General features: G+C 30.8%; 1 protein-coding gene across 1 annotated transcript in view; it reads right to left on the bottom strand.

Annotated features, from left to right (window-relative positions):
• LOC139492907 (transformation/transcription domain-associated protein-like) overlaps positions 1 to 23,073 on the bottom strand; it is an 85,613-nt gene that overhangs the window by 28,511 nt on the left and 34,029 nt on the right. Inside the window, exons 32-58 of the mRNA XM_071281059.1 lie at positions 21,551 to 21,700; positions 21,212 to 21,298; positions 20,617 to 20,713; positions 19,209 to 19,330; positions 18,631 to 18,801; positions 18,015 to 18,098; positions 15,009 to 15,128; positions 14,590 to 14,709; positions 14,227 to 14,307; positions 13,877 to 14,023; positions 13,471 to 13,530; positions 12,823 to 12,890; positions 11,626 to 11,737; positions 11,028 to 11,117; positions 10,096 to 10,343; positions 7,080 to 7,233; positions 6,557 to 6,664; positions 6,126 to 6,199; positions 5,688 to 5,787; positions 5,244 to 5,345; positions 4,600 to 4,770; positions 3,836 to 3,925; positions 3,230 to 3,439; positions 2,418 to 2,650; positions 1,878 to 2,047; positions 913 to 1,091; positions 212 to 354 (exon numbers count right to left, since the gene is read on the bottom strand). Coding sequence (XP_071137160.1) covers positions 212 to 354; positions 913 to 1,091; positions 1,878 to 2,047; positions 2,418 to 2,650; positions 3,230 to 3,439; positions 3,836 to 3,925; positions 4,600 to 4,770; positions 5,244 to 5,345; positions 5,688 to 5,787; positions 6,126 to 6,199; positions 6,557 to 6,664; positions 7,080 to 7,233; positions 10,096 to 10,343; positions 11,028 to 11,117; positions 11,626 to 11,737; positions 12,823 to 12,890; positions 13,471 to 13,530; positions 13,877 to 14,023; positions 14,227 to 14,307; positions 14,590 to 14,709; positions 15,009 to 15,128; positions 18,015 to 18,098; positions 18,631 to 18,801; positions 19,209 to 19,330; positions 20,617 to 20,713; positions 21,212 to 21,298; positions 21,551 to 21,700 — 3,491 coding nt within the window. The remainder of the gene's footprint in view (positions 1 to 211; positions 355 to 912; positions 1,092 to 1,877; positions 2,048 to 2,417; positions 2,651 to 3,229; positions 3,440 to 3,835; positions 3,926 to 4,599; positions 4,771 to 5,243; positions 5,346 to 5,687; positions 5,788 to 6,125; positions 6,200 to 6,556; positions 6,665 to 7,079; positions 7,234 to 10,095; positions 10,344 to 11,027; positions 11,118 to 11,625; positions 11,738 to 12,822; positions 12,891 to 13,470; positions 13,531 to 13,876; positions 14,024 to 14,226; positions 14,308 to 14,589; positions 14,710 to 15,008; positions 15,129 to 18,014; positions 18,099 to 18,630; positions 18,802 to 19,208; positions 19,331 to 20,616; positions 20,714 to 21,211; positions 21,299 to 21,550; positions 21,701 to 23,073) is intronic.

The raw sequence follows: 23,073 nt of genomic DNA, 5'->3' as shown, positions 1-23,073 counted from the left end.
TGAAAGTGTTGGGTACCACCTTAAATATAAACAAATATTCAAAGATATATGTAAACTTGTGAAATATCTATGGACCTTTAATTCTGCATTGACGTCCCACCATAACAATTTGTTGGATTAGTATCAATGCTAACTATACAAGCATGTGTAAGAAACGAATAAATAAATTAATATACAAATAGAAATAAAAGTAAATAATTGTTTTATATACCTATAAATATAGTTGACTAGTTCCAGAAACTGAGCATTAAGTTCAGATTCATCAGGAAATCTTTTTTCGACATTTTGCATCAGTTTAACCAATAGAATAGCCTTTTCTCTGATAACTGGAGACTGGTTAATGGCAATAGCAGTCTGAAATACAAAATAACTGGTATTTAAGCTTGAGGGAATTAATAAAAAATTTTAGTTAATGCAAATTCAGAATTATTTGTATTTTATTATTGAGATTATTGAACAATGTACACAACAGTGAGATAAAAAAAATCTTTTCAGGAAATTTCCCATGCAAACAATGTTTAGTTGTAGAAATTTAAAATGCGAGCTTTTATTTTTGATACAAATAAACTGTCACAAAATTTCTTACTTATAAAAACATCCCGATAGTTTTTGAGTGTACAGTAGTTGGAATCACTTAAACAAGATTCTTACATCGAAAAATAATTTCATTTCTTTTTGCTGCCCATATCTCATTCTCTTTGTACACTCAGAAAAATCATATATCTTGTTGTTAAGTAGCTTTTTCATTGAGGTATACTCCATATGTTCTTTTATTTATATAAAACTAGTAGCACCATCACTTAAATTCATTTTCACATAAGCAATCTGTTCTCATAGGCTAAGACAATATTTTGAATTGATTCTTGTTTAATAATGTTTCTAAATGTATAACTGTCATCTTAATCTGCCTACCTTTGTTTTAACCCAATCCTCCACCATTTTGGTAATAGCCTTCATTACTTTACTGTCTGTAGTTTTCTCAATCAAACCAACCAATATCTGACCAATGAAGGATTTCCTCATCTCTAAACTCATCACACCAACACGATTTTTCACAAGGTCTAAACTCAGGATCAATAATTCACTGGCAACTGGAATTAAACAACACTTATTTATAATGTAAATTTGTTGCTTGCATAAGTTTTGGTCTTGTTTATAAATCAATCTTTCTAATAGGTATCAAACTAAACTTCATTGATCCTTCCTAAGCTATTTTCAAGAAGTGGAATATTATCTTGTAAATATCTACTGTTATTATTGTCCCTTCCCATATAGTAATTGTCCCTTCCCATACATACTAATAATGGCAAATCTTGTTTGTGATTGTATAACTCTGACATGTGACATAAGGTCAATCATTTTATATTTTATGAAATATAATAACATTCAATCAGTAGTATGTACAATGTTCCTAAAATAAAACAAAATTCTGTCTTCATCTCATAATCACAGTGCATTTACTTTACAAAAAAGAAGATGTGAATTATGATGAATTTGATTTCAGAAAAAGTATGTTATGTATGAAAGTAAGGAAACAGCATCAATGCTAGCCTAAAATTGATCTTACTCCATACATCCTATACAATAGTTATCAAAGATACCGGGATTATAATTTAGTAGGTCAGACGCGCGTTTCGTCTTCATAAGACTCATCAGTGAAGCTCATATCAAAATATTTATAAAGCCAAACAAGTACAAAGTTGAAGAGCATTGAGGACCCAGTTGTGCCAAATACGACTAAGATAATCTATGCCTGGAATAAGAAAATCCTAGTTTTTCGAAAAATTCAAATTCTTTGTAAACAGAAAATTTTATAAAAATGACCACATTATTGATATTCATGTCAAACATCAAAGTTAAGATATTGAGATGTTTACCTGGACTAGTTTCTGGTGTTGTTGGAGTCAGATGTTCTCTTGCCATCTTGTGTAAAACTTTCATGAAAGTTGTAATTAGTCTATCTATATAGCATTGATTGTGCATACAGGCTGCCTTTAGTATCATCAAAGTACTGAACAACTGAGAGGGAGATCCTGCTGTTGTAGCTCTGAAATCAAAAAGCAGGTACTTGTTTAATACTTTATTTACTAGTGCAAAAAGAAGAGTAACTTTTAACTTTATCATCTGGCGAGTACTGCATACTAAGAAGCTTAAACATAACACAGCAATTTGTTAAAAAAAAATAATATAAGAAGACAGAATTTGATGGTTAAATTTTAAAATTTATAAATTTTATTCAAAGCATCATGAAAGCAAAATATGTTTGATTGAATAAATTATTACAGTCTTTCTGTGAAATTAATAAGGCGAAACAAGTATCAGGTATTGGAACAAGAGCTATGATTTTAAATATATACACAGAAGCACCTTTACAAAACAATATAAACAAAAATTGAAGATATACAAAACAAGCTTACTTTTCATAAGCAGTTAGCCCTTCATACACCACTTTACTGACGCAGGCGTATAGACATTCCAATTCCTCATATTTAGATGCCACATTTGATGTAGCTGGTTCTGTTGGGAAGAAACTCATCAATCTAGATAGTAAGGTATGCACTCCACGAATCACTTTGGTATTGGGACAGGTCATACATGCAGCAATACCTCTCTGTAGGGGTTTGAAGCTAGATAATATGGTCTCTTTTTTCTACATGAAACAAAAATTATAATTAACATTAAATTATCATATGGTATTTCCACAATAGATACTGTTCTAGTATTTATCCTGTCAATAACTGTATAGCTTTAACTCCTCTAATTCAAGTATAAGCAATTGGTTTTTATCAAACTTCTCTACAAAGATTCTTCAAATATTTAAGATTGTCCTGAATATGCATGAAATACTTAGCACTAGGGGTCAATCAAACAACCAATAATCAATCAATTAATCAATCACAAGTTTTTGTAATGTTTAGATGAAATAGCTTGATTCATTTGATTTTCCAAAAGATAAAGATTCACATAGAGTGAACAGGTTGCATACAATTTGGTTACTAAATACAATGCATACATCTGCTGTTAAATATCTCAATGTGGATTCATTCTTAATCGTTGGATATCCATTTTTGTGGGATTTATTACATACAGGTGAAATCCACAAATTTAAATCTTTTTAATTCCAAGTTTTCTATTGGCTCAATCATCAAATCAAATATACAAGGCAAGTTTTCCTCATTTCAAGAAAATTAGTGAATGGACATTATGAATATTGGTAACCTTTTCTTACCAGAATCTGTAATAGGAAACTAAGTAATTCCAGGGCTGTACAAATGTTGTTGAAGTTTGGTTGATGGTTCTCTACAGACGTCAGCAGCTTATCAAACCATGCCAGTTTTAATTCTGCATTTGGCCAGAAATCAGGTCTTAAGGCTGGCTTCAGTAGACTAACACATCTTCTGGATAACAGTTCACCAGGAGAGCCAGGTGTTTCATTGACCTGTAAAAATTATCATGTAATCAAATTTCAGTCACAATATATTGTAGTAAGACAAATATGCACTTGAAGTTAACGATTTCTTAATTGATGCAACTAAAATGTAAATAATCTGAACATGCTTCGCTTTATTTTTGAATTTGTTAATTAAAACTGCTGAAGGAAATAAAATGTTGGCAACATATACATATTCCTGGCATTTCTCAACAATTCAATGGGTAAAATAGCCATGTGCAGTAAACAGTGTTAAAATGGTAAACTCTTTGTTACACAGCAATACTTTTTGTTGAATAAACATAGGAAATTTCACACTTGACACACAATTCTAAATATGATGTAATCAACAGCATTGCACAAATGATTATTTTAAGGTCTGTTAACATCACAGAAATGACTTACCTGACAAGCAATTCTTAACAGGAAATTAACAACAGCATCACATGAATGTTTGTCAATAGGTCTGTTAACGTCTGTTAAACTTCTGTTACTCTATAAAAAAGAAGACACACCCAATTTTAGACATAGTTATTAATGTTATCAGTAAGTTTCATACTATCTAACATAAAGTATGCACTAGTTCACCTACCAATTTGGGTAGAAGTTAAAGTAGAAATAACTGTAAAAATTAAGGCACAGCCTTTCACAATTTTATTCGTTCTTCAACCCTTCGACCAGGTATATTAAAACAAGAACATCTGTCCATAGAACACCATACCCCACTCACACTATTACATTACCATATTCAGGGAACTATAAAAATCAGGTCAAAATCCCTACTTGGCAAATATATTTTCAACAGTTCACTTCATAATGAACATATGCATAGTTTCAAATTGACATGACCTCAAACTACTTCACTTAAATTACCATGTTTTCACCTAGCCCACTCTATATGCAAACTATAGTAAGTAAATGACCAATTTTGGGTCAGAGTCCCCAATTCAACTGCTCACCCCAACCTGTTACCACCTATCCTAGTTATATTGTCATCAATAAGTATTTGCAGCAAAGTATGGATCAGTTTCTAGAAACAGTTCAGCATGTTTAGAGTTAATGCATTTTAATGTATGACTGAAGAATTTTATGATTTTGTTTCCCAATCTAAATTTTCTTGTTCTGTAAACTTATGTAATGTTTATTTTAGACGTCATTAAGAAACTTACACTCTCCGAAAGAATGTCCTGGCCTTCAAGGACAACACACTGACTACTTACAGCTCCAGAAGAATGTCTCGATCTTTTAGGTTCCTGAGGAGAGTCGACAGATGTAACAGAGGCAGAGGTTCTCTTTGCTGGTACATTCTGGTTCAAAGCGTTAGTTACATCATCAGGTGGCTACAATCATTGTTTGGAACTATTTTAGTTAACAAAATTTAGATGACAAAATAAATTTCAAAAATTTGCATTGTTCATGTGAATTATTAATCATTTCTTCCAAGGCATAACAACAGAAGCAATGTGGTTTGCAGATAATTTTTTTTAAATGCTCTTCAGCAGAGTTCTCACAATATTTTTAAATCTGGTAGTCCTTAAAGAAAAACAGATGGTCCTTACTACTATTTATATTACAAATTACCAAAATTGTGTCGGTCCTTTGTAAAGTTTGCTGTTCAAATCCCTTGGACCACCACTTTTTGAGAACCCTGTCGTGACTTTTGTGTATAATTCCTCACACATTATAATGCAAATACATTTTGACTAAATGAAGGTGATCTACTTAGGTCATACTGAATTTGCTATCTACTTTTTATGTCAAGACTTATTGTGACACTTTGAACATAGTTTACATAAGTAAAATGTTTACTTACCTCTTTTTCTACACATTCAACATCTTCTTTTATTCTTTGCATTTCCCATTTTATAATAACTTCAGCCAAATCTACTGCTAGTTTACGATGCTCTAATGAAGCCTAGAATTAACAAAATCTAAACTATTTTTTTCTTTCTTGAGATTTGATAATTCATTTCAACTCACATCATCCTAGTTCTTGTCATGCTGTTGGCTTGTTGTTCATGTTTTATATCCACTGAATAGCACATTCAATAGATCAATACTGTACAGCTATTTATTATTGAAAAGGAGTATTTGATGTTCAACTTGTCTACTAAAGACTTCTGTGTATTTGTATGTGGTTTGTAAGCTTGTACGTGATTTAGAATAACAAAAACTAGATGTATATCTGAGTGTTTGTAGTGAGTTTACATGTGCATGTATAATTTATCTTGTATATATTAATTACAGTATAACTTACACTAGAAGTAAATCCAAGTCTTTGTAATGAGTTGACCATGTGCGGTATCAGATGATGTCGAACTGGGTAGTATACTTTGTAATGACGTACTATTAACTGACTGAAATAAGATATGAAAATAAATTGGTAAAAGAAAGAAAATGTGTCTCTTCTTCAAACATTACTTTAATGAAGATTCTGTTTCTATGCAGTACCAACTAAAATGAAAAGTTATTTTATAAATAGGAAGTACCAGAAATTCCATGACAGGTTGACAATATACTGAATACTGCTCTTATAAATCTGCTTGGTAGTACAATGTAGGTGGTCTAGCCCAGAAGTACAATGTAGGTGGTCTAGACTTTCAAAGGTTATTTATATGTTCTACACCTTTTACAGTGGTGTTATTGTCTTACTGAAATGCTTTCTTTTTTCTCTTATTTGATTGTTATTACTTACAGTATGTGTACCAGCTGTGCCACAGTATGACCTTCTTCTACTATAATCTTCTTAGTCCAATGTGTTAACATTCCCTACAATATATTCACTTTTACCATAAGTCATTGGTAAACTTTTTAGCAAGATAATTCATTAAAACAGTCATGCCCTTTAAATTATATGTTTTTGCATGTGTCATGAAAAATGAAAAATACATACAAATTAGTCTTGTATGTTAAATCTTATTTCCTTATTTGATTTAATAAAAAAACAGTCATCTCTCATTATCTGAGCCTGACAAAAATAACTTGATAAAAGAAGCCAATATAATGCACATCTATTACTCCAACAACGTTTAACTAAATACAATTTGAAATAACAGTGTCTATAACTATATATGAAAATTGTTTTCCAAATGAGCTTGTTCAAGATGAAAAAATAATTAGCATTACGTTTCCATCTTCCATTCTCCCTGGCATTGCTGGTGTCAAAATTTCTAAAGCCTGACGGACAACACTTCTAGCTTCCACAGCATGGGCTTTCAACAAACTATGAAAAACCTGTTAATAAAACAATTTAATTAAAGTGTTGTTTCTACTTATTTGACTTTGAGGTATAAACCTTTAAATACATACATAGATTTTGTACCTTTACATACATACGTAGATTTTGTGTCTAAGTTATTATCAAATATGTAAATGACAATTATGTGATGAGAAGAATTGAGATCTTTATTGCAAGTTTACAACTAAAAAAAAATTAAATCAAAAGCATTTTCTTTGTTTTATTTTTTTAGCCTTTTTGTATTTTATTTCATTTTGATTTTTTGTATAGGTTTTGACTCGTGGTCATGGTTAACAATGACATAGAAAGGAATTGTCCACAAGCCATGGCTCATATAAAGTTATTTTACAGCACCTGGAGAACAATTTATGTATAAATGGTATACATCATCACATCATTATTTCATTATACCTGAAGAACAATCCTTTTATGAATGGCAAACTTAGCAATGATATGAGACAGCAACAGATGTCCATGATATTTGGTAGCAGGATCAACACAGTTCTTTGATAATAAACATGGCCAAGCAAATGTCATCAACCGTCGAAGTTTGTTCCCTTGTTTCCTGTAAAACATATATTTTTCTGAATCATATTGTGTTAACTATTCATGTAAAATGTGAATTTTTAATCAACTTTAATTACTATTTCTGCTTCAAAAAGTATGAAACATATCTTTCATATGGATTGTTACTTTGATTTGATTTGTGTTTTTGGATGACTTTCTAACAAGGGTTTTTATTCCCTCCCTTTCTGTTATTTTTTTCCAAACCATATCAATGCAATCCTACCTACCTTTTGATAATAAAAAGTTTGATCTAATTAACTGTGAAAACATTATCTGCAATCAAAATTTCCACACATTAAATTACTAATTATGATAACAATCATGACCAATATAAAAATTCAGAAACCAAACCTAGGCTTTGATCCTTTAATTAACCTTTAATTAGCTTTTATATCAATTTTACTTGAGTAATTTAACATTATAATATGTTAATTGAAACACTGCAAACAAGTTAATATTACAAAAGAACTTTGAGTTACTCATTTATATCAACAAACTTAATAAACTGTTATAAAAATGAAAAGGTAGCCTTACTTTATTTTTACTTTCAAACACTATGGAAGCATATAGAGCATCCAGAAAATTAAGAGAACTGATTGTCTCTCATGACAATGCAGCCAGACAAATACTTATTTTAGGTAAGTTCAATTATTGGTTCAGTAATATTTACTGTATATTTATTATCCAGTACTAACAATGGAAAACTTTGGCTTCAAATGGATATTAAAATTTATCACGAAAAATTGCAAAAAAAACAGCATTGGGAGAGAAAACTAACAATTGAAGTTTATGAACAGTTTTTTGATAAAAATTAATATGGACACCAACTTAAAATCAAAATATATTTGACTTCAACTATCATCTTGTGATAAAAAAATCCTCTAGGGCAAGGCTTCTGCTAAATTGTGTAATTTGATATCAAAAAGAAGACCTTAAATGGTACATTTTGACACTTTTTATGTTTTTACTTTTATGTTTGAAGACCTGAAAAAACTGACAATTTGACGAATATTAAATCTCTTATTACTCATATCAAGACACTGATGTGCTGTAAACATCTGAGAAATGCTGTACGATAAATTTATAGTAATTTGTGCTTTTTATGTTTAGGGGGGGAAAATCGACTTATAATCTTTTCCTTAAATATTTTCTAGATAATTCATCATTTTCAACTTTATTTATTTATTTGTTTTCAGGAATTAAGATAAATGACCTTCAACAACGTCTGTTAAAGCTTAGCAGAAGTGACCTGACAGACACAGCATACCTGTCAACCTCTGAAAATGAAAAGTCAGGTCATGACCTGCATTGAGAAAAAAAATCTCAGGTCATAACGCGTACGACATTTTGCGGGCTCAATTGAAGAACAAAAATATGTTTACATATAATTTATATAGTCAATATGTATATGAAACAGTTAGAACATGTATACAAGTTTATTTCAGACTATTGTTATATTCCATAGTAGCAGACTTGGCATTCTTTAAAAGAACTGCACTTTGTTTCAGTTCATAGCAATGCAAATGTGTATTCATTTTACAAGAAAGAAGAGCACACAGTGTATCCTTATTAAGATCAGCCCTAAACTCTGTAGCTATTTTCTTTACTAAAGAAAATGCCCTCTCACTGTCTGCATTGCTGTTTGGCAAAACCAGTAATGTTTTAGCAAGTTTTGACAAAACAAAAAATCTTGGCTTGTTAATAAAAATGTCATGCAACTTGGACATTTCTCCCCAAAATGTACCAATGTCAGTTTCAGGGGAAGTGCAAAGTGGAAGTTCATCTAATGGGGTCAACTGATAGTCACTGAACTCATCTTGTAGCTTTGTTGTCTCTTCATATCGTTACGTAGCTCAGGTAAACAACAGTCCTACATTTTGACTTTTGGTTACATTGAAAAAGACCGATAAAACCGAAGGTCGTATTACTTCTAAATACCGGAAACAATTCCGGTCAGAAATCCGGGTGAAACGGGTAATGTTAGAAATTCCCGGGACCCGCCGGGTAAAGAAAAACTCCCGGGTGAGAGGTGAAAATAACGGGTGTCACCCGCAAAAAACGGGTGAGTTGACAGGTATGACACAGAATCCATCATGTATTCTCTAATGGATCAACGTAAGTCTATGACAGAGTTTATACACGACATGTACCAAATTTATCGTCTTATTAAGTGGCAGCAGATCCAGATGATGGTCAAGGTATTATGGGAAGGTTTTACCCCAACATACATAAACCAGATTATTGTTATGGCCATGATGCAGTATGCTGACAGTATTACTAGTGATGAAGATGGGAACTCTTCTGTATTAGAGGAAGATATGATAGTGGAAGAAAGGCTACAGTAATCTGTGACTTAACTGTGCTAAAATTAACTTACTGTTTAATGTCTAAATGTATTGACTATTCCTACTGCCATAATTGATTGTAGTATTTATAATTCACCATAGTGCATATCATATTTAGTGCTGATAATAAATGTACAAAATATTTTGTTTTGTGTATTGCATTTCCTACAAATCAGGATTATAAGATTTCTGTATTGAAGCAACTATCTCTATTCTCTTTAAGATGCGCCAATATAGGGCAATTCTTACATAATCCATACTCTATAACCCTAACCCTACCACTAGCCTTAAACCTAACCCTAACTCTGTGGTAAAGGTTCCCCCCCAAAAAAAAATGGGAGACAAAAATCACCAAAAAAAAAGAAAACAAATGAAACAAATAGATGATTATGATGTAAATAGTTTTGATAACAAATGACAACATTTACTATGAAAGATACCAGAGGGACAATCAAACTCATACATTGAAAATAAACTGACAATACCAAGGCTAACAATCAATATGGATGACTTACTTGTTATTAGCATCATGTATATGTGAGGATGCCTGCTCCACTAGCAAGGAAGATAACTGTAATAATAGAATTCTTACAGCATCTGACGTTCCAAACGGTTTGTCTGGGTCAATTATTCTATTTATAAACACACTAATGACATTCTCCTGGCTATCCTGGTCTGGTGTTGGTGGTCCTCCTATTAGTTTCTCTCCGTCACCACTCTCAAAAGCATGCTGACAACAGGGTATTATCACATACTGGAGTATCTATAAAAAAACAAGGGAATAAGTGTTATTTACTGTATTGTAAGTCCAGTGAATATTACATTGCAGAAGCTTGCATGTGTTTGTTGTTCAATTTACATTCTACAAGGAAAGTTCTAGAAATAAAAATTAAAAATAAATATTTTTGTCATCTTTGCTTTAACTGATACACTGTCTGTGTGACAATTTGGTAATAAGATCTATTGCAGTCTGTTTAATTCATTCAATGCAGGTCTTGATTTATGAATATATACATTTGTTCATCACAGAATGTGTTACGTATACCTCAAGGTGGGTTTTTCATCTGGCAAGCTTGAATTAGAACACTTGCTAAAATAGCTTCAAAATATTTGAACTATGATTTTATCATAATCCGATGTGTTGGTGATGTTAGCATGCCATTGCCTCGTTAGTTGTTACAAATTTATTTTGGAAAAGTACAACTTAAATGATTTTTTTTTATTCCAAGGGATGTAATTCTCCATACTGTTGGTTGAATGAAAAACAAAACTAACACATTAATGTTCAATTATGCATTTTACTGTAAACAGTGACGAAGTTAAATTCAATTTTGCTAGGATTTTCAGTAGAAAAGTATTGTGAAATTATTTACAAATGACAGAAGTCAAACACAAAAGTATTTACAAAAGGGACGATATGAAAATCATAGCCCTTACAATTACTAACCTTAGATTTTAAATCCTGACTCCAACTGGGATCATGAAAAAGATCTACAAACTTGAAAAAAGAATTCCTTTTCCAGTCTATAGTGTAAGTCTGAAACAGATATTAAAAACAATAATTATGTCACTATGTGTATTTTACAGCTATATGACTGACAATATTAAAGATAAGCACTGCAAATGTTCTTTTACCACAAAACTGTCCTATTTTCTACCAAAAAAACAAGAAATGAAACTTCCAACCCTTAACCTGAATAGCAGACAAAGCATAACTACAAAACAACAAGGTAAAATGGTCAATTCTTATTCATAAGCATAAGTAAAGGATATTTTAGAATAATTTTTTTCATGTCAACACTAAGAACTGTGGCATTTATTTATTTATCAGAACTGGATGAATAGGAGCAAGACAATCATGTATATTTTGTATGTTAATTTTCATCTAGATAAGTATTGTATGGTGTCTTATAATATAATGTATTTTATACACACTTTTTTACCTGAATTTTTAAGGACCGAAGCTAAATTTATCTAAAGCTTGCAAAAATCCAGATTATTAAAAGAGTTTCTTGGATTTGAAGTTTACAATAAACTACACTCACAGCAGCAACAGTTTTCTCCAAGTAATCTTTGACAAACTGGAACTGTACTATATATCTGTATGTAAAACATCTCAGAACATTGAATAAAAGTTCTACTTCATCTATATGGTATCTGTAATGAAAATAAATATTCAATAATCTACATCTTAGTATATAAAATATATTAAAAACGACTGACTATGCCATTCAAAAAACACATATTACTGTTATCACTATACAAGTTCTTTATAGATGAAAAATTATCAATTTATTTCCACATGAATTTAAGGTCAAGTTACAGTAAATGGGCTATATCACAGATTTCAGTAAAATTTTGCATACAACTGTGGCTTGATGACTTAATCATTTATCATTTAAAATATTACTGATTGAAATTCTACAAAATTGGTGAACATTTGTATAGAAAGGACATAACATCGCCAAATTTCAAAATTCTGGTCCATAGATTTTTTAATTTTTTTAAAATATTAGTTGTTTACATAAATTTACATTATGAAGCAAAATAAAGGTAGGCTCACCAACTTCGTTTTTACGGTATGAATCATTCAAAGTTGTGTACTTTGTGAAAAAATCAAATAAAACGTCGAAATAATCGTAACATCGCCGCCACGTAGGCTGTAAAACGTTGATTTTTGACATTTTTTACTACCACCAGTAACACATTGATTTTTAGATAAAAAACAAAGTCATTGACCATATGATTTTTTTTATATCATTAAAACAGAAATGTATGTGTCAACAACATATAGTTGTTTTAAGAAAAATCTATGGAGTAGAATTAGAGATTTGGTAATTTTAAGACAAATTTTATGTTTTTTCACCGATTTTATGTGATTTCTATACAAATATTCACCAATATTAAACGAAATCAATCTGCAATATTTCGGATTATAAAAGAGATTATTTTTTTGATTTTCAGTTGTAGTTCTGCGAGCCAAGGTTTCATGCAAAATCATAGCAAAATCTGCGACATAGCCCATTTACTGTTCCTTGACCTTTAGATGAAAACAAATCACTTCCTATCTTTCTGATTAACGACTATAAACTGAACATTAACATTAAAATTATTACAAGAATTCGTGTACAGAAACATACAAAATAAATTTAATGTATGGATAGTATTCATAAATTTGAAAGTTTATCAAAATTCATACGAGTTATAAATAGTATTATAGAGACTTATTGATTGATTCTTACTTGAAATAGTTCAACAGACATTTAACCAACAGAGCAGGTTCTTTCCATTGAATATAATCTACACTATCCTGCAATTGCAAATATTGGTCCTTCATTTAACTCTATTTTGAATTGTACATTGAGTAGACTATCATATACGAAATGGAATCATAAAAATATATATCAATTGCTTTCTAAATAAAGAAGAGGCATTTACCGTTTCTAATTTTGACCTAGCTAGATATTAAACCTGCAACCCTTCGGTATATGCGATAAACACATTATCATTATATAACTAAGCCAGTTCAAAAGCAGTGTAATTATATTATTATCACAGTCTAATTCTGACAACTTTCTGTTTCAAATCAAAATAAATATGAACAAGTCAATTGTTAACTTTTGCCTTGGCAGAGTATAATGTTCTTTACAACTTTGTAACTTTTTTATAAGTTGACAATTATATAACTAATGCGAAAATTGTTATGCAGTGTGTGTGTTATTATTTAAAAGAATTCTCAATTCAAAACTATTTATATGAAACAATTTCAAAATTCAAATAAGTTAATCCTGTTAAAACAAATGCATTAATAAATGTACATAAATAATTTTGTAATGAACAATAATATATCAAAACAAGTGAAGTGATATGTAAAATATTTAGTAACTCACAACTTTATCATGTCTGTCTTGAAATGTGTCTGTTTTCCACAAGGATAAAAGATGTTCCAGCTGGAAGAGGGAAAAATGTATTTGTTATAGATCAAATAATCTAGTTTTCAGATTTTCTGTATAAGTCTACATTATCTGCTGTCTACATTAATAACTAAAACAAAACAAACCAATTTTTTTCTTTTATGCTTGAAATAAAACTTATTACATTTTAAAAGTGTGTCAAGTTAATTTGAATATTGAATGTTGGAAAAAATTTGAATAATCATACGTGTCTGCAGTCAGTCAGAAGACATAAACTATCATAGAAAGTTAAAATATAGGTTCTTCTGCAATTTTTTGAAGGGATTTTTTTTTCCGTTTAAAGACTTAAAAAGTTGACACATATGCAGATATAAGTATTTACAATTTCCACATTTTTTGACAGCCATTCCTCTTCACATCTAACAAGTATGCTAATAATAGAAATCATCTGGTACTGCATGTCCTGTGTCCCTGCTCCAGTAGGTAGGGATGTCGGTGAGGCGGATATATCAACAACAGCTGACTGACCCTGTACAAAAAACAAAATAGTGATTGAACTACATTCTGATTATTTCTTTCAGAATTGTTTGCGTCTTAATCTGATAAAATAAATTCTCGTCATAAAACTTTTGAATAATTACAGAAAGATGACATATAGAATATTGTGAATTTTTTTTTATAAATAGGCAAAACTTTTGGTTAACAATAGTAAAACTATCTTATAAGTTTCACCTGTGTAAGAGCTATCAGTCTTTGTGGACTTTTTTCCAAGATTTCTCTTAAAGGTTTACCATCCTTATGTGCTAAAACAAACTGGAAGAAAAAATGAAAACAATGACATGAAACATTTATTATGTAAGTATCATTTTGGTTAATTTTCAATCAGTTATGACAGATTAGTCCTTTTATAAAATATGCACTTTAAATTCATGTTACTAAAAAACACATTCAATGAGAACAACTAGACATTCATCACATTCAAAGACAAATAAACCCTTCTTATATATCATTAGCATCAACATATTTTACCAATTGTTACAGTATTTATTAAATCGTTTTACACAGAAAGGTATGTAAATAGCATTTGATACAAACTTCAAAAAGTCTTGTCCATTGTTGATCTTGTAGATGAGATTCTTGTAGAAATAGTTCTATTGCAGTATCTGGATATCGTAATAAAAACTTCACAAGTGGATCACGGAAAGGACTGCCAGCCTGTAATTAAAACAGATGTTAAGAATCCTATATCATCATCTATACATCATAAATTACCTTTAAAAAAAAACCCACTTAAAACAGAGATATTTCTGAAGTCAGAAATAGTTAACAGAATATCAATATGATAATGTTTCACAATTAGTTTTTGAACACAAAACCAAAACAATCATCTAGTTAATTGAACAGTAAAACCCCATACATTATCATTTTAATATTTGGCAACTAAAATTATATTTGTGAAGCCATTTTTTATTACAGTAAATTGTTAATGTATATTTAATAACCAAGGGCTTTACCTCCAAGAACATTGCTTTCTCTCCATGAAGAGTAAGAACCACCAAAGGCTCTATTAACTTCTGACTTGCTGCAGGTATCATGTGGAAGATATTGATAATTGAAGCACATGTCTTTAGTTCCTTCAAAGAAATTGTATTATTGTTTATATGTTGACCAAATCATTCATCTTAAGGAGGCTCGCAGGTACAAAAATTTTAGCATAAAAATTAAACACTTGTTTTTTCATTACACATTTTATTTATTACACTATTAGTTATTACTTTAAGATATGGTATAATCAAAGAGCAGATTGCTCTGAGGGATACGATTGCCATTGTTTTCATTGACACATGTATACAGGTAGCTTGATAATATTATTTTCAAAACTAATTCAACTGCACATGTAAAATGTAATTTACGTAATCAAAATAGTTACAAAATTGCCAATCCCGGTTAAAAGTGTATGAACAATGTACTTAGGCCTTTTGTGTTTTATTTTTGTACTATCAATTCCAAGTTTACTTTCTACAGCAGTCACTGAGACTCAGAGTGAGAGAAGTATTTCACTTTGTATCTTATCACCTATTTTCCTACGTTAATTCTAGGAGGAACCCCATTCCTAACACTTTAAATATTTAATTTCCATTGGGTCAGTGATCATGACTCCTTTCCGTACACATTCTTCGGTTTAAATTGCGATTGGTTTTTAATATAATACGACGTTTATCGACAGAACGAGTTCATTTTTCTCAACGTGTTGTTTGATTCAGAATTCACGGAAGTGACTTCTGGAAGGGAGACAACTTGAAACTATACGCATGCGCATAATTACCTAAACAAACCCTGTAGTAGGAACGTATAATAAACCTAAATGGTTCTCTATTTTTTATGGAAGTACAATATTAAATATCAGTTTAATAACGGTGACATATAAGTAAAACTCCACTTCACTTCTTATATGACAGAAATAGATTTATCAGAATTCAGAGAACTCTCGCATTTTTGTCACAACTGGGGAATTCCCTCTGACGTGTTTCTAAATTTATAAAAACACTAAATATAAATACTGCTTGATTCTGATTTTCCGTGTTGTTAAAAACACGCATATAAGTCAAGGGAAATATCAAACATGATTACGAAAAGAACATTATAGGAAAGTTGTTTAAGTTCAATCCCTTTGTTTGTTTTTACCTTTTAAACCAAGACAATCATAAGAATCTGAGATGGTCCTTAATGTTTAGAATAAAACATTTGACATGAGGGCATTGTCCTGAGCCACTGGTATAAGTCTATAGATTGCTTGAAAGCAATCGTATCCCAAAAATCAACCAATAAAATAGATTCAGTGTGGCCTCAGATAACTTTTAAAATGTAGATATGAATGAAAAAGTTCCAAATTATCTCCCTTTTGTGCAAAAATGCCATTTTTTGGCATTAAAATTGAAATATCTTTTTTAACTTATCGGTGACCTACATTTTTTATTATTGTTTTCAAATAAGCTGTACATAAACTAAATAATTGTAAAATTTAAGCCATTTCTGTATTTTAGTTCTTTTTTTATTACGACATAACCTCTATTTCTCCTATTAGTTCAACAGAAAAAAAGAACATTAACAAAAATGTATGCTTCTTTCGGAGGCAGAGTGTGAACTTAAATGAACGGTGACCTCATTTTTTTATTTCATTTTTCTATTAGGTATATTATAAAGTTCTTTTATAAAAAAAATATAGCGAAATCCTATATTAGAAAAAAAAAAATGATTTCTATACGCAAGCCCCCTTAAGTCAACCAATTTTATTCAATCAATAATCAATGAAATAACATATAATAGAAACAGCTTGAAATGGAAGTCATCAATTAGCAGTTGTTTATTTATTATAGAATGATTTTCCAAAAGGTTCTTATAAAATGCTCCAATTTCAAATCTTTACTGATAAAATTATGTTATATAAGAAATGTTATTTTTCAAAATGCTAATCTTTGATCTATAGTTTATAACAGAAAAACATTAAATTAACTAAATCGTTTTGGTAAACTTGTTTGTGAACTGCTCCTAGAGCATTTAACATTTCTAACTCACAATTAACAAGTGAAACTGCGAGCTACTGCTCACTGATGATATCCCTGCCGCAAGTGGATAATATTAATAGTGTAAAAATATGCAAGTGTTCGGTAAACAGGAAGTTGTCGAGTGATGAATCTGAAAACGCATCACACAGTATAGCTGACTTATAAAAATCCTGAAACCAAATTTCAGAAATCCTTGTATTGTAGTTCCTGAGAAAAATGTGACGAAAATTTTCAACTTGGCTATCATGTGTAAAATCAGACAAGTGTTCGGTAAACAGGAAGTTGTCCAGTGATGAATCTGAAAACGCATCACACGGTATGGCTGACATATATAAATGTTGATACCAAATTACAGAAAGGGTGGATGTGTAGTTCCTGAGAAAAATGTGACGAAAGTTTCATGGGACGGACTGACTGACGGACGGACTGATGGACGGACGGACTGACAGACAGAGGTAAAACAGTATACCCCCCTTTTTTAAAGCGGTTTAAAGGGGGGGTATAATTACAAAATTCTTATAACTTGCATCCCATGAATCTATACTCATTTGTTTTAATTATGTATTACTTATATGTCATTTGGTCTCTGGTGAAGAGTTATCCCATTGGCATTCATACCACATCTTCTTATTTTTAGTCTTAATTGCAATATTTGTAAAGAAAAAATATACTTCCTTCCTTGGCTTTATATTTTAACTGGTCTTATGTATGTATTCAACTTAACACACTTTATCTGTAAATTTATGTGGTCAAGCATGCTAGAGCTGTATGAGATATTCAAACAATAAAAAAGATCATTATGGTTTTGTCATTGGAGAGCAACAGCATCCTACTACTATGAAGAGTTAACCAAATGATAATAATTCTGTTTAAGAGGATGGGGACAAAAATGGCTGCATTAAATGTTAATATCAAATTACGTAACCCCACCCAAACATGGGGTACAACCCTTACCTGAGCTATTACCTCTCCATTAGCTTTACTTTGTCCACTTTTCTGACTAATAGCTGCCACTTCTAACCACTTCTTCAAATGAGTCTGATAACATCGAATAATATTAGTGAGTAAATCAAACAACTTTTCATATACTATAAGAATTAGACATGCTGGTTGAAACTCAATTACTACCTGTGTAAACCTTATCTACAAATATTGTCACCTCTTACAGAATCCAACTATTAGTATTTGTAAACTTGATGATTCTGATGACATGCTGTAGTTTTGACACAGACATTATTATCATGATGACTATTAATAATATCACTGTACAGCCACACCTTTATATAAAAGCCATCCTTGGGACAATAGGAAACTTAGAATGGTGACCTTTGAATTGAGATTCAAAATGCATAGCTACATCAAAGACAAGTGGAGACTACCTGACATGACACAACTTTGCTTTATAGATGTGGCCTTCATTGAAGGTTTTCCTGTATTTAATTATTAAGTACTATGTATAAATTGCTCACTGTGACAAGTTTTTAGTCTTCATTATAAATTTAGCTATGTAATTCACTCTCCTACATAGGAGGCTAGTAAAAATAATGTATATATCAAATAAAATGCTTACCAACAATTGTTCACAAAGTTTTTCATTGAATGTATTAGGGAATAGCTGTGTGATGTAAGACAATCGTTTAATGACGTTAGAGTTGAGACTTCTGTGATCCCCTAATGTCAGCAGTAATGGTCTAATGGCTTGGTGAACACTTTCCATGTCAATTTGACATCCAGATATAAACTGAAATAACATAAAATAATGGATTACTGAATATCTTTGTGCAGCAAAAGATCCAGATGCAATAGTCTATTCTTTGCACATTACAAGTAAGGGCTATTCCTTTAAAATATATGTGGAAGGGTAGGAAGAGAAGTTTAATTTTGACTGTGGGTTCTGGGTCTTTTTCAGTATGCATCTATGACCATTTTTCAAAAGTATCTGAAAAATGTTTTTTGGTTGTAGGGATATTTCAAAGTCCCTTCGAAATTCACATACATTTTAATAGCCATAAAAGGTGATTGATCTATTGACTGGATAATTTTCTGCAGCAATCATTTTACTCAAAATTTTAGATTTAAAACAAAAGACTTGAGAAATCTATGAAAATGCATTTAAACAGTCTAGTTAGAGAAAACATTACTGTTTACCTTTTTCATACAGTTATGAGATACTTCTTGTAAATCTGTACTGTTACTGTTTAGGGCTTTGTAAAGAACATTGAATATCTTCTCTCTTCTGTTGGCAATGTAATGACAAGCTGCTAAAGCTCCTAGAATACAAACAATTACTTTAATATTATTTCTTCACTTGGCAATGTGCTTATTGTAAGAATCGTTAACTAATCTTTTATCTTATTTCGTGCCTTCCCTTCAATACTGGTAATATAGGTAAAACACTTTTAATTCATGCTTGTTATCAATTCATAAAAGGTTGAATTATGAGGTAAATCAAATAATTGTCATGCACAACTGTTGAAAAACTGTATATCAGGCAGAGCAGTGCTTTTATTGTTGTTTATACTGCAATCAGCTATTTTACTATACAGATAAAGCTATACGTATAAACGTTAGCTTTATACGTCAATGACCTAATCTAACCTATAAGCCCCGCCTTCTTACCGGAACTACTATATTTCATCAACAACGTCACGTCAAAACCATGACAACAAGTAGTAACAATGGTCAAACTTTTATGAATTTAAACTTGTTATGTCTTCAAATTGGTAATTTATATACCATGTTTATTAAATGTTATTAATTAAGTTCATTTTTCCTTTCTAATTCCTTAAAATGTCAATGTCCTACCGCCTGGACTACGGTCATAGGGAAATACCCAAAAATGGTACCCCAAGAGGGAAATTCCAAACACTTTTTTTTTTAACAATATTTGTTACATATTTTTTTTAATTTTATTATTTTTTATCGATTTCAGTATAAAAACACTAAACGTATATTGTCTAATTATCCTATTGAAAGGTATAAGCTAAAAGGTAAAACTGTTTGGGAAGATCAAGATAGTCTCTTGAATTTAGATCAGTAGAAATCTATGATCTTCATCAACAATATGTTTTCAAAGTTACAAATGCATTTAAGGATGTACTTAGGTGAGGTTTTGGACTTTGTGTCAAATGTTCGGACTCCTTGGTGTTTTTTTATATAATACAATGTAAAATATTTTGCCCCATAACACCCATTTATTTTTTCATATAAGACTTAGTAGCTCATGAAAGGTCATTTACCAAAATTTTAGAAGATTCTTAATTTTCTTTCTTTTGTTTTGAGACCTAATAATACCAATGCAAATATAAGGTAAAAGTCCGAGTCAGCCTTTTCCCGCCATTTTTTAAATCTCAAATATCTCGAAAAGGAGGTCCATGACCTATCAATATTTTTAGCTTATTTTTATCCTTAATTGATGCTCTATCAACTTATAGTATCAATTTTAACTTCTTAATTTATTAATTTTCACCTAACCTCACATAAGTACATCCTTAATTACAAAATGATAATTCAATTGTTGTAGTTTACTTGCCTGGCCTTATAAAAGTCTACTTACTGAGTGCACTTTTCCTAAGAGGTACCAGATCTGTGACAGATTTATAACAAGGAAGCTTTAACAAAACTGCATCTTCTGCTTCACACAGGCTAAGTAACTAGAAATATGTACAATAATTTCAAAACTGGATTCAAAATTTTAACACTGATACATATATAAATTTCTTAGTTCCATCAATGAGCCTGATTTGATGTATCATGTATGTTTAAGACATGTAAGCATTCTTCACATTCAAATGTATTAGATGATGTTTTTAAAATGGCATTAATTATTCTAATAAATAAACACATGTTTGAAAATATCAGTATGACAAGCTTTGTTATGTATTCAAATGTTCAATACAAATAAACAAGATATATCTGTCTGATGATTTTCATTGCTATTGTTTTTGGCCATTCATCTTCAATCAGTAACTTTCCTAAAAATTCAAGTAAAACCTAAAAAAACCTGTAACAATTTTAATCCTTGATTAAAAAATGACATCTATATTTTTTTTGAGTACCGATAACTTTTTATTCAATAGATTTTGAATTTTTAGAATTTTTTCCTCATCATTTAGAAAAACCTCCTAGAATATATGTCAGTTTATAATTACCTCTGTGAAGAAGACATTATGCTCCAGTACATTTAGATCTATAGTAAACAACCTTGGTTCCAATGTAGTGCAGAATGTGTTCCCATCCTATAATAAATTAATCAAATTGTATTAAATCAGTGATAATGAATCAACCAAAACTAAAAACACTCTTAAATTTAAAAAGCTGCAGGCTAATAAGAATATATGTTTATGGAAATTCATGGTCACCCCCTCTGAAATTAGTTATGTGTTTCAAAACTTATTTGAGCATTTATTCAACATTTTATAAGTTAAATTCTATATTGTTCATTCCACAAGTGCTTTTTTTTTGCCATTTTTGCATCTTTTTCAACTCACCATTAATCCAATCTGAGCATTAGCAGGTTGATGTCTCAGTAAATGTTTCTTTGGGGGAATCATATCTTGTAAAACATCCTTATGTGGTTCCATGATCTCTGTTATTGATTTTTTTGTTGTCTTGGCCAAAATCTCTAATGAGTGCATTGCCTACAATTTAAGATTATGTGATTAAATTCAATAATTTGTTGAATCTTTTCATTATATTCAATAAGTTTTAATATGTTTTTCACCCATAACAGATTCAAAATATTCAAATGCTATCAGAAAACTTGTTGGAATATTATGGAAGTAGTCATGCGAATTAACAAAGTTACTGTCTAAAGTATGAGTGGGTTAGGAATAAACTATAAAAAAGGAAATTGGAAAATAAATGGATTTTCCAACCTAGTTTCTAAAGAACAAGTAACTTAAAAAAATTCTCTCCAAAAAATATAGCTAGGGCAAAATTCAGTTTAGCAAATTATGGAACTTAGGTCTCATGTTATCTTGGGACAGGGAATGGTGATTTAGAAACAGTGATTTTGCTAGCGCTCTTTACTTTCATAATTTACGAAAGGGTTTTCGCATTGACGAAAGTATTTCAAATCAATTTCATCACTTAAATTTTGAAAGTGTAAAAATATTTTCGCATTAAAATACTATAAAACTACCTGTCTTTATGTTTTTGACAAGTTTATGACCCCCAGGTAATTTTCATTTTCAACAGGTGTTACAAGTTGTGATTACAACTAATCTGCATTTCGCCATCTGATGGGTCCGGCAATGGACATTTGAGCGCATTGACAGGACATTTGAGCGAAAAAAAAAGGACGTTTGAGCGCCAAAGTATAGGACATTTGAGCGCCTAAATTTTAGGACATTTGAGCGAAAATAAGAATAAGCGTAGGACATTTGAGCGAAAACAAGTCTTGGATAGAGAATTGTCTTATTGGCAATCATACCACATTTTCTTACGAATATAGTTCATTAAATGAGGAGTTTACCAACAAAAAGATTAAAACATATTTTAATTGTAAAAAACAAAGCACTAAAAACAAAGCACAGTCATAAAACAGGAGTTTACCAACAAAAAGATTAAAACATCTTTTAATTGTAAACAAAGCACTAAAAACAAAGCACTGTCATAAAACATAAAACTCGGCAACGGCATTATTTACAAGTCTGTTCGGGCTTGGAACTTATATCCCAGGCTTCTGACATAAAAATCCCTCGTAATTTCCTGCTGGCAGTATTTCGAATGCAAATCCCGGAGATTCTGTTCCTTCTCCTTTTCTGTTCGGCTCTGCGGTGCATCAATGTTCAAACTCCGAATTTTTATGTAAGTCACAGATTGCAATTTGATAATAGTGTCAAGGAAAATATAAATTGATGGATGACTGTGATAGAACTGCTCGTTATAATGGGCATGAAATGATTCGGGCCCATTGTTAGTACGTTTTAACGAGGATGGAACTTCGGCCCAGAGATGAGGGGGAAATAACGATTCATCTGTTATATAAGTATCAGTCAGGTAATCTGCA

The sequence above is a fragment of the Mytilus edulis genome, chromosome 1 (genome assembly GCF_963676685.1).
Source record: "Mytilus edulis chromosome 1, xbMytEdul2.2, whole genome shotgun sequence".
NCBI classification, from domain to species: domain Eukaryota; kingdom Metazoa; phylum Mollusca; class Bivalvia; order Mytilida; family Mytilidae; genus Mytilus; species Mytilus edulis.
This window is presented reverse-complemented; position numbering and strand designations above follow the sequence as displayed.